Source organism: Lepidochelys olivacea, assembly GCF_965140295.1.
Source record: "Lepidochelys olivacea isolate rLepOli2 genome assembly, chromosome: 18".
Taxonomy (NCBI): Eukaryota; Metazoa; Chordata; order Testudines; family Cheloniidae; genus Lepidochelys; species Lepidochelys olivacea.
The window spans coordinates 7,319,463-7,333,643 of record NC_140428.1 but is presented as its reverse complement, the minus strand read 5'-3'; the positions used below and the strand labels follow the sequence as shown (position 1 = coordinate 7,333,643).

Sequence of the window (14,181 nt, the reverse complement as noted above, 5' to 3'; positions counted from 1 at the left end):
AATGAGGGGGGATTTGATAGCTGCTTTCAACTACCTGAGAGGTGGTTCCAGAGAGGATGGTTTTAGACTATTCTCAGTGATAGAAGAGGACAGGACAAGGAGTAATGGTCTCAAGTTGCAGTGGGGGAGGTTTAGGTTGGATATTAGGAAAACCTTTTTCACTAGGAGGGTGGTGAAACACTGGAATGCGTTACCTAGGGAGGTGGTAGAATCTCCTTCCTTAGAAGTTTTTAAGGTCAGGCTTGAGAAAGCCCTGGCTGGGATGATTTAATTGGGGATTGGTCCTGCTTTGAGCAGGGGGTTGGACTAGATGACCTCCTGAGGTCCCTTCCAACCCTGATATTCTATGATTCTATGAATACCAACCCAGGACAGATTCCTACAGGACCCCAGTGGATATATTCCCCCAGTTTGATGGCGAACCATTGATAACTACTCTTTAAGTACAGTCTAGTTTTGCACCCATCTTACAGTGATTTCATCTAGACCACATTTAATCTAGATTGCTTATGAGAATGTTATGTGGGACTGTGTCAAAAGCCTTACTAAAATCAAGATCGATCATGCCTACATTTTCCTCCCTATCCACTATGCCAGTAACCCTGGCAAAGAAGGAAATTCAGGTGATATGGCACAATTTGTTCTTGACAAGTCCATGTTGGCTGTTAATTATAACTCTGTTATATCCTCTAAGTGTTACAAATTGATTGTTTAATGATTTATTACAGCATCTTTCCAGGTATCAAAGCTAGGCTGAGTGGTCTATAATCCTCCGGGTGCTCTCTATTCCCCCTTTTAAGGTAAATATTATGTTGGCCCTTCTCCAGTCCTCTGGAACTTCATTCGTCCTTCATGAGTTCTGAAAGATATCTGCTAATGGTTCTGAGATTGCTTCAGCTAGTTCCTTTAATACCTTAGCATAAGGTGTATTTTGGCTTTCAAAGAATTTACTGTGCATTTTGTGTTTTGCCATCTTACTTTTCCTGTTTTCCAACAGATGTCTGGGTAGTTAATGTCCCCCATTGTTAACAGGTCTCATGTTTTGGATATTTCTGTTGTTTTTAAAGCCCTCCTCCCTAGGTTGGTGAGTCGGTGTGTGAAGATGCTTTTCCCTTTTTTGGTTAGGCAGACCCCCATCTCTTCCCAGAATGAAGACATCTTTTTCAAACAGACCAATCAGTAAAGCATTTTGTAGTATCTGTCCCTTCCAAGACAGATTCATATTTGGTGTCCTGCTTGACAAAGATATGAGTTGCCTTACTGGATCAGATCAATGGTTGACCTAGTCCAGTATCCTGTTACCAAAAATTACCATCACTAGCTGCTTAAAAAGGAGGTTCAAGAAACCTTGTAGAAGGCAGTTATGGGATGTCCTCCCAGAAAGTTTCCTCCTAATCTCCAATAGTTAGAGGTTGACATAAACCCTGCAGTATGAATTTATATCCTTTCCAAAGCTTTTGTTTATTTTTAATATTTTTATTATAACTAGATATTCTTATTTATATAAATTTTGAATCCCTTTTTGACTCCTGCCAGATTATTGGCCTCAATCTTATCTTGCGGCAATGAGGTCCCCAGGCTAATTGTGTGTTGTTTGAAATAGGATTTCTTTATATCAGTTTTGAATTGATCACCTTTCAGTTTTCTTTAATGTCCCCTTGTTCTAGTATTATGAAGCTGGGTGAATAGAAGTTCCTAATCTACCTTCTCTATACCATTCATTGTTTTATAGACTTTTATCTGTTTCCTCTTAGATAAGCAATGCCAATCTTTTAAATCTCTCATCATATGAGAGTTTTTCCATGTCCCTTATCATTCTTGTCACCTGTCTGTTTATTACTTCTTATCCTGCTATATCCTTTTTATAAGTACCAGTAAGATAACAACGGACATAGGTATAACAAGATCCAATCGCTGGAAGTTGCATCTAGACAAATTCAGACTGGAAATAAGGTACATTTTTAACAATGAGTGTAATTAACTATTGGAATAACTTATCGAGAATTGTGGTAAAGTCTCTATCACTGGCAATTTTGAAAATAAGGTTGGGTGATTTCTAAAAGGTCTGCTCTGATGCAAACAGGAATTAATTCAGGAAAGTTCTGTGGCCTGTGTTATATAGGAGATCAGAATAGATGATCACAGTGGTTTCTTCTGGCCTTAGAATCTGTGAATCTATGAATGTTTAGAAAGTCTACCCTCTGCATCTCATATTTATTACAGTTGCCTTTCTAGTGGCTATAACATCAGTCAGAAGGATTTTGGAGAATTACAAACTTATAAGAGATTCATAGATATTAAGGTCAGAAGGGACCATTATGATCATCTAATCTAACCTCCTGCACAACGCAGGCCACAGAATCTCACCCACCCACTCCTACGAAAAACCTCTCACCTGTGTCTGAGCTATTGAAGTCCTCAAATTGTGGTTTAAAGACTTCAAGGAGCAGAGAATCCTCCAGCAAGTGACCCGTGTCCCATGCTGCAGAGGAAGGTGAAAAACCCTCAGGACCTCTTCCAATCTGCCCTGAAGGAAAATTCCTTCCCGACCCCAAATATGGCGATCAGCTAAACCCTGAGCATATGGGCAAGATTTACCAGCCAGATACCCAAGAAAGAATTTTCTGTAGTAACTCAGATCCCACCCCATCTAACATCCCATCACAGGCCATTGGCCTATTTACCATGAATAGTTAAAGATCAGTTAATTGCCAAAATCCTGTTATCCCATCATACCATCTCCTCCATAAACTTATTGAGTCTAATCTTAAAGCCAGATAGGTCTTTTGCCCCCACTGCTTCCCTTGGAAGGCTATTCCAAAACTTCACTCCTCTGATGGTTAGAAACCATCATCTAATTTCAAGTCTAAACTTCCCAATGACCAGTTTATATCTATTTGTTCTTGTGTCCACATTGGTACTGAGCTTAAATAATTCCTCTCCCTCTCCGGTATTTATCCCTCTGATATATTTATAGAGAGCAATCATATCTCCCCTCAACCTTCTTTTAGTTAGGCTAAACAAACCAAGCTCCTTGAGTCTCCTTTCATAAGACAGGTTTTCCATTCCTCGGATCATCCGAGTAGCCCTTCTCTGTACCTGTTCCAGTTTGAATTCATCCTTCTTAAACATGGGAGACCAGAACTGCACACAGCATTCCAGGTAAGGTCTCACCAGTGCCTTGTATAACGGTACTAACACCTCCTTATCTCTACTGGAAACACCTCGCCTGATGCATCCCAAGACCGCATTAGGTTTTTTCACGGCCATATCACATTGGCGGCTCATAGTCATCCTGTGGTCAACCAATACTCCAAGGTCCTTCTCCTCTTCCGTTACTTCTAATTGATGCGTCCCCAGCTTATAACTAAAATTCTTGTTATTAATCCCTAAATGCATGACCTTACACTTCTCACTATTAAATTTCATCTTATTACTATTACTCCAGTTTACAAGGTCATCCAAATCTTCCTGTATGATATCCTGGTCTCTCTCTAAATTGGCAATACCTCCCAGCTTTGTATCGTCCGCAAACTTCATTAGCACACTCCCATTTTTTGTGCGGAGGTCAGTAATAAAAAGATTAAATAAGATTGGTCCCAAAACTGATCCCTGAGGAATTCCGCTGGTAACCTTCCTCCAGCCTGACAGTTCACTTTTCAGTAGGACCCGCTGTAGTCTCCCTGTTAACCAATTTCTTATCCACCTTTCAGTTTTCATATTGATCCCCATCTTTTCCAATTTAACTAATAATTCCCCATGTGGCACTGTATCAAACGCCTTACTGAAATCGAGGTAAATTAGATCCACTGCATTTCCTTTGTCTAAAAAATCTGTGACTTTCTCAAAGAAGGAGATCAGGTTGGTTTGGCACAATCTACTTTTTGTAAAAGCATATTGTATTTTGTCCCATTTACCATTGACCTCAATGTCCTTAACTACTTTCTCCTTCAAAAGTTTTTCCAAGACCTTGCATACTACAGATGTCAAACTAACAGGCCTGTAGTTAACTGGATCACTTTTTTCCCTTTCATAAAAATAGGAACTATGTTAGCAATTCTCCAATCATACGGTACAACCCCTGAGTTTACAGATTCATTAAAAATTCTTGCTAATGGGCTTGCAATTTCGTGTGCCAATTCCTTTAATATTCTTGGATGAAGATTATCTGGGCCCCCCCGACTTAGTCCCATTAAGCTGTTCGAGTTTCGCTTCTACCTCAGATATGGTAATATCTGCCTCCATATCCTCATTCCCATTTGTCATGGTACCATTATCCCTAAGATCCTCATTAGCCTCATTAAAGACTGAGGCAAAGTATTTGTTTAGATATTGGGCCATGCCTAGATTATCCTTAACCTCCACACCATCCTCAGTGTTTTGCGGTCCCACTTCTTTCTTTGTTTTCTTCTTATTTATATGGCTATAGAACCTTTTACTATTGGTTTTAATTCCCTTTGCAAGGTCCAACTCTACTTGACTTTTAGCCTCTCTCACTTTATCCCTACATGTTCTGACCTCAATAAGGTAGCTTTCCTTACTGATCTCTCCCATCTTCTACTCCCTGTATGCTTTCTGCTTTTTCTTAATCACCTCTCTAAGATGTTTGCTCATCCAGCTTGGTCTACAACTCCTGTCTATGAATTTTTTCCCCTTTCTTGGGATGCAGGCTTCCGATAGCTTAAAGTAATCCCAGTCTTTGTCTGCCTTTAGATCCATAAATTCTTCAGTCCAATCCACTTCCCTAACTAATTTCCTTAATTTTTGAAAGTCAGCCCTTTTGAAATCAAAAACCCTAGTTGCAGATTTATTTTTGTTAATCCTTCCTTTCAGTTTGAACTGAATTAGCTCATGATCACTCGAACCAAGGTTGTCTCCTACAACCATTTCTTCGATGAGGTCCTCACTACTCACCAAAACCAAATCTAAAATGGCATCCCCTCTAGTCGGTTCAGCAACTACTTGATGAAAGAATCCAGCACCAATCACATCTAGGAACATCTGAGCCCTATTATTACTACTAGCACTCGTCCTCCAGTCTGTATCTGGGAAGTTAGTCTCCCATGATCATGCAGTTTCCATTAGTATTTACTTCATTAAAAACATTGAAGAGGGCTCTATCCATATCCAAATTAGATCCCGGTGGTCTATAGCACTATCCCAGGGGAGGCTCTAGTAGTTTTCTTCCCCAATGTAATTTTTGCCCAGACGGACTCTGTCTTATCCAGTCCATCGCTTCTTATTTCTTTACATTCTACCTCATCATTGATATATAATGCTACTCCACCACCTTTACCTTTATTTCTGTCTTTCCTAAACAGCACATACCCTTCAATATCCATAGTCCAGTCATGAGATGTTAGTTTTCTCCCTAATAGCCATAAATATCTAGTGAATTTTCTAAAAAATGTAGTGCTATCAAGGAATGACATTAAGAGTTAAGCAATAGTGAGCCAAAGGCATTCTCCTTTGATTAATTATGTGTTTAGACTTCCTATGATTTGACCCAGGGCTCAAGTGCCAAGTGGAGATAGAATTCATTTTACTAGAGTGGTGACAGCATCTGTAATTTGTATTTGCCATGTGCCTAAAGCTGAGATTTGTAAATTTAAGTTACATTTTCATAAATTACTGTTCTCTCAATGCTAAGTCTAGATCAAATATTCAGTCAAAGAGCAGTGTTCCAATCTCTGTTTAATTAGTAGAGTTCCTCAGCACTCTTCCTCCAGAGCAGGGGTTCCAAAACTTGTTCCGCCGCTTGTGCAGGGAAAGCCCCGGCGGGCTGGCCGGTTTGTTTACCTGCTGCGTCCGCAGGTTCGGCCGATCGCTGCTCCCAGTGGCTGCGGTTTGCTGCTCCAGGCCAATGGGAGCTGCTGGAAGCGGCGTGGGCCGAGGGACATACTGGCCGCCGCTTCCAGCAGCTCCCATTGGCCTGGAGCAGCAAACCGGAGCCAGGGGGAGCCGCGATCAGCCGAACCTGTGGATGCTGCAGGTAAACAAGCTGGCCCGGCCCGCCCCGCCAGGGACTTTCCCTGCACAAGTGGCAGAACAAGTTTGGGAACCACTGCTCCAGAGGATCGTAATTGCTTTCTAGCTTCCTAAAGTGAGGATCTTGTAGAAGCACTACCATGAAGGAGAAAAGAACGTGATTAATAGGAACGCTGATTCTCCAAATGTTTTGTTTCTGCAGGCGTGGTGCGCTCAGTACTTACTTCCTCCCATCTGCTTCAGAGTTTTAATAGCATTCCAGGAGGTAGAGTAGAATTGAGCAGTGTTTACAGACAGTGGAACTTCTATGTCCTCAGTTCAAGAATGCTGGATCTTAGATACAAGTGTCCCCTCATTGCCTTACTACTATAGAAGGATCCATGTCTATGTGACAGGGCACACAGTCCTAAAGTGTGGCTCCTTCAAAGGGGCATTGAAGAATAGCTGATATCTGTTAAATGCTAGTAAGTCATAGTATTAAGGAAGTGTCAGTGTGTGGTTAAAATGAAATGAAGACCTTTAAGAATGATGCAAAATGCCTTGGCAGAATGGTGCCTGGTCCTCTTTAAATATTTCCAAATGTGTATATGGAAGGTTGCAGTGTGATGGTGTGGAATGGTACTTTGGGACTTCAAACGTAGGCTTCCAGGACACCGATTAAGGAGTAATGGGATGTATGATGTCTCTTGTGGGAAAAGAGATGTAGGTGTGTGTGTCTTGTCATACAAAGCTAGTTGGGTTTTATTTAATTTTTTTTTAAATAAACACCAAAAGAACTCTTTTAATATGTTTGAATGCACAGCACGTACTGATATAGAAATCTCATAGCAATGATCTGGAGTCATACATACAGCTTCTCATTTGCATTTCTTTGCGCTAAAGAATTCTCAGTAATCAAGAGACTAGGGAGGGGTTGAAAACTCTTCTTTCCTACCTACCCTTCTCAGTTACAGACTTTGAGAGAAGTAGAGTAGCTGCAACACAACCTGGCATCATCCAAGAGGCTCTGGATGGGGAGAAAAGACACAAAGCTCTTTCATCCTTCTTTAGCTGTTGGAAAGAAGGTACCAGAAACTGAAATGAAATCTGGAGCCCTAAAGTAGGGAACAAGAAGATCACTGTGTTAGAAATACCGACATGTTCCCACTCTCTATACCTGGAGGAGTTCAGGGCTAGGCTTCTCATTAGGACCTCTCTGATGAGGCCTTTCTGTCCTTGGTATCTACCTTTTAGCTATGAGGAGAGGGTGGGCATGGAGAGAGAGTGGAACTGTTCTTTGAACTGCCTTTGGCCAGATTGGGGGCATCAGTTGCCATTCTCAGCAGTGAGGGGAAAGAGATAAAAACCTTCCTCAGTCAGGGTTAGAGGACAAAGTGGAACTCCACCAGAGCAAGCAAACTGGGAGCTGGAGAGAAAAAAACTCTTAAGATGTTGCAGCTGTCTGTAATTATTCAAAAAGAAAGGGGCAGAGAGTGGAAAATACCACCCTCCCCCGAGCCAGGAGGAGAGGAAAGAGTGAGTAGAGCTTCTACATGCACAAACTCTCTCTCTCTCTCTCTCTCTCATTCTTACCCTTTCAATCTCTCTCACTCTCACTTCAGCAGCCAGGAGGGAGGAGGGACAGAAGCTTTCAACCCCACCCAAGAGCCAGCAGTCTTTTTGAAGATCCAAGGGAACTGGTGCAAAGGATTCTGGGATGTGGGATGGTGAGTCACAAGAAGAAAAAGGTTGAGAAATTTCCCTCCAAAAAGCATCTGTCCTTGTTTATTTTAGCTTAAAAAAGCTGGCTCTGATTTGTGAGGTTAGGGATTTTTTAGTTTGGGATCACAGTTTGCAGGGGATTCACTGACAACTGGGGAACAAATGATCATTAATTTCTTTTGTAAACATGGAATGCTTCCGGTCCTTTTTAAAACATTCTGTGTACAGAGCAGATCACAGTTTTGTGTCCATGTAGTGTGAGTAATTCTAAAATAGTTAAATATTCTGTTAGCCACAGAGCCAGTGGCATATAACAAAGCTTTGTTCCGAAAATGTTCCAGTTACAGACAAATACTAAGCATATTTAGCAATTCACATTGTAAATACATATACCATGGAAAACATAACTACAAGGGAACTGAATTCTCACAGGATTAATATTTAAGCCTTTCACTTGTAGGGGACTGGTTTAGACCCAAAACAGGTCTGTACTAACTGAAAGCTGTTACCACTTTGACTTAAGTGAAAGTCGTGTTGTGGTCTCATTCTAGTTGCTGTAAATGCCACCATTGGGAAGGCTAGCTTTTGTAATGGCATTTAAACATTCTCCAGCACCTTTAAAGTCTGAGGGTTCTTGTGCCAGCAAAGACGCTGTCATATGTGGTACATTCATGGGCAGACTTCACAGCTCCCCAAGCTCCTTTGTCTGATGTTGGATCCCTTCTTCAACAGCAGAAATTGTCTTGTATCTAGGACATTTATTCAGCACTTCAGCACAGTCAAATTCAAACTATAGTTAAATTTGTTTAATTGAAGAAAATAAACCCATAAACAAAGACATTGTTTAGCGTTAATCTGAGCTAGTCGTGGTCTCTGAAAAGCTGCGGTATCAGGTGCTTTGAGACTTGAAATCAAATGTTAAAGATTGATAGCTTTAGACCTTCTCCTTTTACAAGCGGTCCTGTTCTCCCAATCAGTGGCTCACTGCCTGTGAGTACTTATCAGCTCCCAAAGTTCAGCCATCCTCTGTTGTCTATACTTTATATAGAAATACTTTCTTTTTTCTTGGCAAAGTCAGATAGCAAAGTTTTCATAGGTGAACTGAGGCATGATGTCTCCCTTATTTATCTCCTTTTCAGTTTTTTTTCTCCATATTTGGTCACTTCAGAGGCCTCTCATCCATTTACTAAAAGATGCCTTTTGAAGCTGTGTAAACTGTGATGCATTTAAAATTATCCCCACCCCTTTTTAGGGATGTTTGGCAAACATTTTAGTTAAAGCCAGTTTCTTTAGTAATCCAATGAAGTCTCCACCAAAAGGGATCTTCGTATACAGGAAGCCTGCAGGTTTTATGCAAGATTGCATTATAACAGCTTTCACATTGATAAAAATAGAACATTACAAGTCATAACGAAAGGTACAGTAATGGGTCATGACATTAATTAGCAGTCTTCTTGGCCGTCTCGGTAATCTAGACAGAGAGACGTCGAGGTTGAGGTACAGTGATACACAGTGATAACTTTGGGGAAGCTTGCACTGCTTTTGCCCATGCTGTCTCTCGTCTGTGGATAAACTGGGAAATTCAGTTTTCAAGATGTTCAGTCCAGCGGCAAATATACACAGATACTTTAAAATGTAAGGATGGAGAGAACCATAAACAGCCTAACTCATGCTGGTGCTGTGCATGCAAACTCTGTCTTCAGCTGTTCTGCCCATGGCTTTTCTGCTTCAGTTGTGCCAATTACTCCGAGCTTTGAGACTTGCTAGACCTACCATGTATTTCCCCCGCAGCAATTGGCATTCAAGCTGCCTCTGCCGCCTCGGAGAATGCCACATCCTGTCTAAGTGCAAGGTCTGTGCTGGCTTCAAAAGTAGCTCTTGCAAGCTGAGAGAGGATAGGCTGCAGCTCCTTCTCATGGAGTGCTCTCTGGGATCAGCTGGGTCTGAGGCTCCCCACCCCATACATTGGCTTCAGCCGTGCTGGAAACTTTGACCTCAGCAAGTAAAGAGAATGGGGCTGCTTTGGAATTGAAGCATTCTTTGAAAAAAAGGAGACTTCCTTTCCAGAGAGAGACTCCAGGGAAAAAAAGGGAAGTCACCTCCAAGGTCAGGAATTAGGACCCCAGGAGACGTCGTGTCTTGGTGTGAGTGCTGCTGAGACTTCCATGGGCCTGGTACCAATGAACCATTACCAGTCATGAGCTCACGCTCTGAAGAGTAATCTAGAAAACATGGATTTTCTCCAAAAGTGGTACCAGAAGAGAAGCCCTCTAAATGCAAGGACTCTATACCAGAGGTGGGCAAACTTTTTGGCCTGAGGGCTGCATCTAGATATGGAAATTGTATGGCAGGGCATGAGTGCTCACAAAATTAACTATTCAGAGATATTCAAATAAACTCTATTTAATAAAGATACATTTTAGTGGTAATAAACATAAAACCTTACTTACTATTATAAATATACCATCATAACAACATATTACTATAATTAAACCAAACTTAACTCCTTTCCACACCCTCTTTGATTAATGTGAACAATGTAGCTGGTCACCCTTCTTTACAATGGCATCAAAGTCCTGTGTCATTTTTGTTGTGGAAATCCGCAATACTGAGCTGAGATACTGGTCAGTTAACTGGGATCTGTAGCGAGATTTTTTGTAATTCAGCAGGGAAAATGTTTGTTTGCCCACATAGGTGGAGCCAAAGAAGGGTTTTCTGTGCCACCTTGCAGATATTTGGGAACTTTGTTTCACTCAGGGAGGCATAAACTTGTCCAGTTTTTCTGAATTATACTTTTCCTTCAAGGTGGAATTGCACTGTAGATCAAAGAGCTCCAGTTGTAATTCTTGTGGTGCTTTCTTGTAGTCAAATGACAGTGGGCATGACACCAGCTCCAGTGTATTCTCTATCTTCTCAAAGTCAGAGAATCGATGAGAAAATTCTCCATAAAGTCACTCAGAATTTTGCTGTACTTTTCTGTCTGCTCTGGCGACACTTCCAAGTATTTCAGTGTTGTAAAGTGAGTGAATACTTTGTCCTTAATTTGTTTTGAAAACAAGACTAACTTGGCTTTGAAAGCTGTCACACTAGAATGTAACTTGTATACAAACACATGCTTTCCTTGCAGCTTCACATTAAGTTCATTTAAATGTGCCAAGATACCCACACTGAAAGTGAAGTTGCATACCCAGTTTGAATTCTTTAATTCAGGGAAATCATTTTCTTTTCCCTGCATCTCCAGAAAAGTGTGAATTTCATCTCTGAGCTCCCACACTTGCTGCAAGACCTTTCCTAGGCTGAGCCAGCAGACAATTGTATGATAAAGTAATTCCTGGTGTTCGGCGTCAGTGTCTTCAAGAAGGGAAATGAATTGCCGAGGATTAAGTCCCCTCACTCTTATGTAGTTCCCTATTTTTACTACTGTGCGAACAACATGATAGATGTCCAGGACATTTTTGCAGAGGGCTTTATATTATGTATAATACAATGCAGAAAAATCACCTCTTTATCGAGGTCGTCTTCTTTTACTTTGTCCTGAATTCTTTTTAAAAGTCCTATGTTTTTCTCAATTAAAATTAGTGATCCATCTGTGGTTACATTTGCCAGTTTACTACATGGGAGCTTCAGACATTCACAGCAGGCAGAGACCCTCTCGTATAAATCCAGTCCCTTACTTGTGCCTTTCATTGATTCCATTGATAAAAATTCTTCTGTGATTTCAAATTTGTCGTCAATTCCTCTGACAAAAATCAGTAACTTTGCTGTGTCCTTAATGTCAGTGCTGTCATTGAGAGCTAACAAATACAACAACTCTGTGCTTTCTTGTTCAAGTCAGAAGCAAAGTGTTCATCAATCACTTCCACACAGTAAGTAACAGTTCTTCGTTACAAACTAATGTTCTCAAATTTGTTTTGGTATTCTGGGCACAGCATGCCAGCAACATCAACCATGCATTCTTTCAAAAACTCCCCTTCAGCAAAAGGCTTATTTTGTTTAGCGATTTTAAATCCAGAACATAACTTGCCTTTGTAGTGGCTTCCTGAACTGTAGCTTGTCAAACATAAATATTTTGCTGAGCTTTTAAGTTTGTGGCGAGTTTCTCAACTTTTCTTGCCCTTTCCTCAGTTGTTAAATTGCTGCCATAATTAGGATGTTTCATTGAAAAATGGTGATTCAAATTGTGCTCCTTGAACACTGTGATGCTCTCCTGACAAATCAGGCATACAGCCTTCGAGTTCATGTTTGTGAAAAAATATTTTGCATTCCATTCTTTGTTGAAAACTGGACATTCACTGTCTTCTTTTCTTTTCTTTTCTTTTCTTTTCTTTTCTTTTCTTTTCTTTTCTTTTCTTTTCTTTTGTGCAGTGCTCATTTTTGAAAGGGAAAAGAAAATCCCAACTGCTACCCTTATTTCAAACTGCTGTTTTACAAGATTGCATGCGCTATGAAAAAATTGGGTCCTGTCTCTAGCCTGGATTTGTCGGCAGTGCCCTTGACCATTTTGAGTCATGGCACTCTATCCCAGAATCTGTGTGGACAAAAAGAGGCAGAGGCGGAAGCCCAAGGGCTGGATAAAAAGGTCTTGCGGGCTGGATACAGCCTGTGGCCCATAGTTTGCCCACCCCTGCTCTAGATGGAGGGACTCCTCTAAGAAGCCCAAATCTATCTCACTACCTCCTCTTTGGGACTCAGCTACAAGGACCGTCCTCATCATAGAACTGGAAGGGACCTCAAGAGGTCATCTAGTCCAGTCCCCTGCACTCGTACTTTGGCTTAGTCCTGGAACCATCCTCATTGGCCTGCATTCATACTGGGTGTATGGTTTGCACCTCTATACCATCCCTGGTGTCTTCCCAGGCTATAATAGAGCACTCCCCGGTGCCAACTGTGTTCCTCTTGCACAAAAGCTTTTTGGTCGTGGAAGAACCAGGCTCTCGCCTTCTAAGAGGCACTGAGAGGGATCCTTCTCTGGTACCATCCCGCCTGTTGGAGCAGGAGCCTATTACACATTAGCACAGGATCACGTCCACTGGTATTTACTCAGCTGCCTGTCCCTCCTCAGGCTTGTATCATGAGGTGTAGATCGCTGGGTCTCCAACGCAGATCTGCCGAGTGCTATTGGTCCCTGAGATCCCGACCAAGATGCCTGTCTTGCTCGGACAGGTTGGCTTCGGGAAGCAGTGACTGGCACCGGTCGGACAAGAGCCACCGCTCCACCCGATAGCGGTCGCCTGGTACCGACCGCTCTTCTTATACCTCCAGCACACAGTGAGGCTCCCTGACTGCAGGACAAGCCTCAGTATCTGCAGTGGCACCTACATCATCAGCACCGAAACCTGTCCCATGGCTCTAGGTACAGTGGCCGGTGCCATGGTACCCATGGAACCCTTGGGGGTTCACCCAACCCTCCCAGGCTGCCAGGTCGGCATTGGGAGCCTCAGAGAGGCCAGCGGCCTCAGTATCCCGTCCCCCGTCCCCCCCCCGGTGCTCAAGGCTTCAGGGGGTAAGACCCCACAGGTCCAGGAGGACCCAGGGGAGCAAGCTGCTGGACCGCCAATTGAAGTGGAGGTCCCTGCGGCACTGGCATCGTCCTTGTCATTGCCAGACAAGGCTATCATAGGGCTCCCTCACCCAGTTCCTCAAGATGATGCCAGAGCGCACGAGGAACTTTTGAAGAGGGTCGCGTCTTTCCCCCCCAAAATCCTCCCAACCCTTGCACCCCACTTCCTGGGAAAGGTTTGGTAAAAATCCTCACCAATTTGCATAGGTGACCACAGACCCAAACCCTTGTATCTGAGAAGAATGAAAAAGCATTCAGTTTTCTTACAAGAAGATTTTTAATAGAAATAGAAGTAAATAGAAGTAAAGGAATCACCCCTGTAAAATCAGGATGGTAGATACCTTACAGGGTAATTAGATTAAAAACATAGAGAATCCCTCTAGGCTAAACCTTAAGTTACAAAAAAGACACACAGACAGAAATAGTCATTCTATTCAGCACAATTCTTTTCTCAGCCATTTAAAGAAATCATAATCTAACACATACCTAGCTAGATTACTTACTAAAACTCTAAGACTCCATTCCTGGTCTATCCCCGGCAAAAGCAGCATATAGACAGACACAGACCCTTTGTTTCTCTCCCTCCTCCCAGCTTTTGAAGGTATCTTGTCTCCTCATTGGTCATTTTGGTCAGGTGCCAGCGAGGTTACCTTTAGCTTCTTAACCCTTTACAGGTGAGAGGATTTTTCCTCTGGCCAGGAGGGATTTTAAAGGGGTTTACCCTTCCCTTTATATTTATGACAGCTATGCCAGGCTCCGGATGCGGCCTCTGCAACAATGGCTGGGAACAGTCTATTCCCAGTCCCAGGACCCCCTGGAAAAGATCGTTACCATTCCCCAGGGAATACTTACCTTGCTACAATGGTGGACCGACCGTGGGACAGTCCTGGAGGGGGTACTGTTCGACAATCCCGCTCAGTCCATCCAGTTGG

The 14,181-nt window shown here is 42.3% G+C and overlaps 1 protein-coding gene across 10 annotated transcripts in view; it reads left to right on the top strand.

The window, feature by feature from the left end:
• Positions 1-14,181, top strand: part of EIF4G3 (eukaryotic translation initiation factor 4 gamma 3) — a 440,166-nt gene that overhangs the window by 150,359 nt on the left and 275,626 nt on the right. For 7 of the 10 annotated variants that reach the window (XM_084651414.1, XM_084651413.1, XM_084651411.1 and 4 more), the window contains exon 4: positions 7,590-7,694. The exons of the other annotated variants lie outside the window; for them this stretch is intronic. In XM_084651414.1, coding sequence (XP_084507540.1) covers positions 7,590-7,694 — 105 coding nt within the window. The remainder of the gene's footprint in view (positions 1-7,589; positions 7,695-14,181) is intronic. 10 annotated transcript variants of the gene reach the window in all.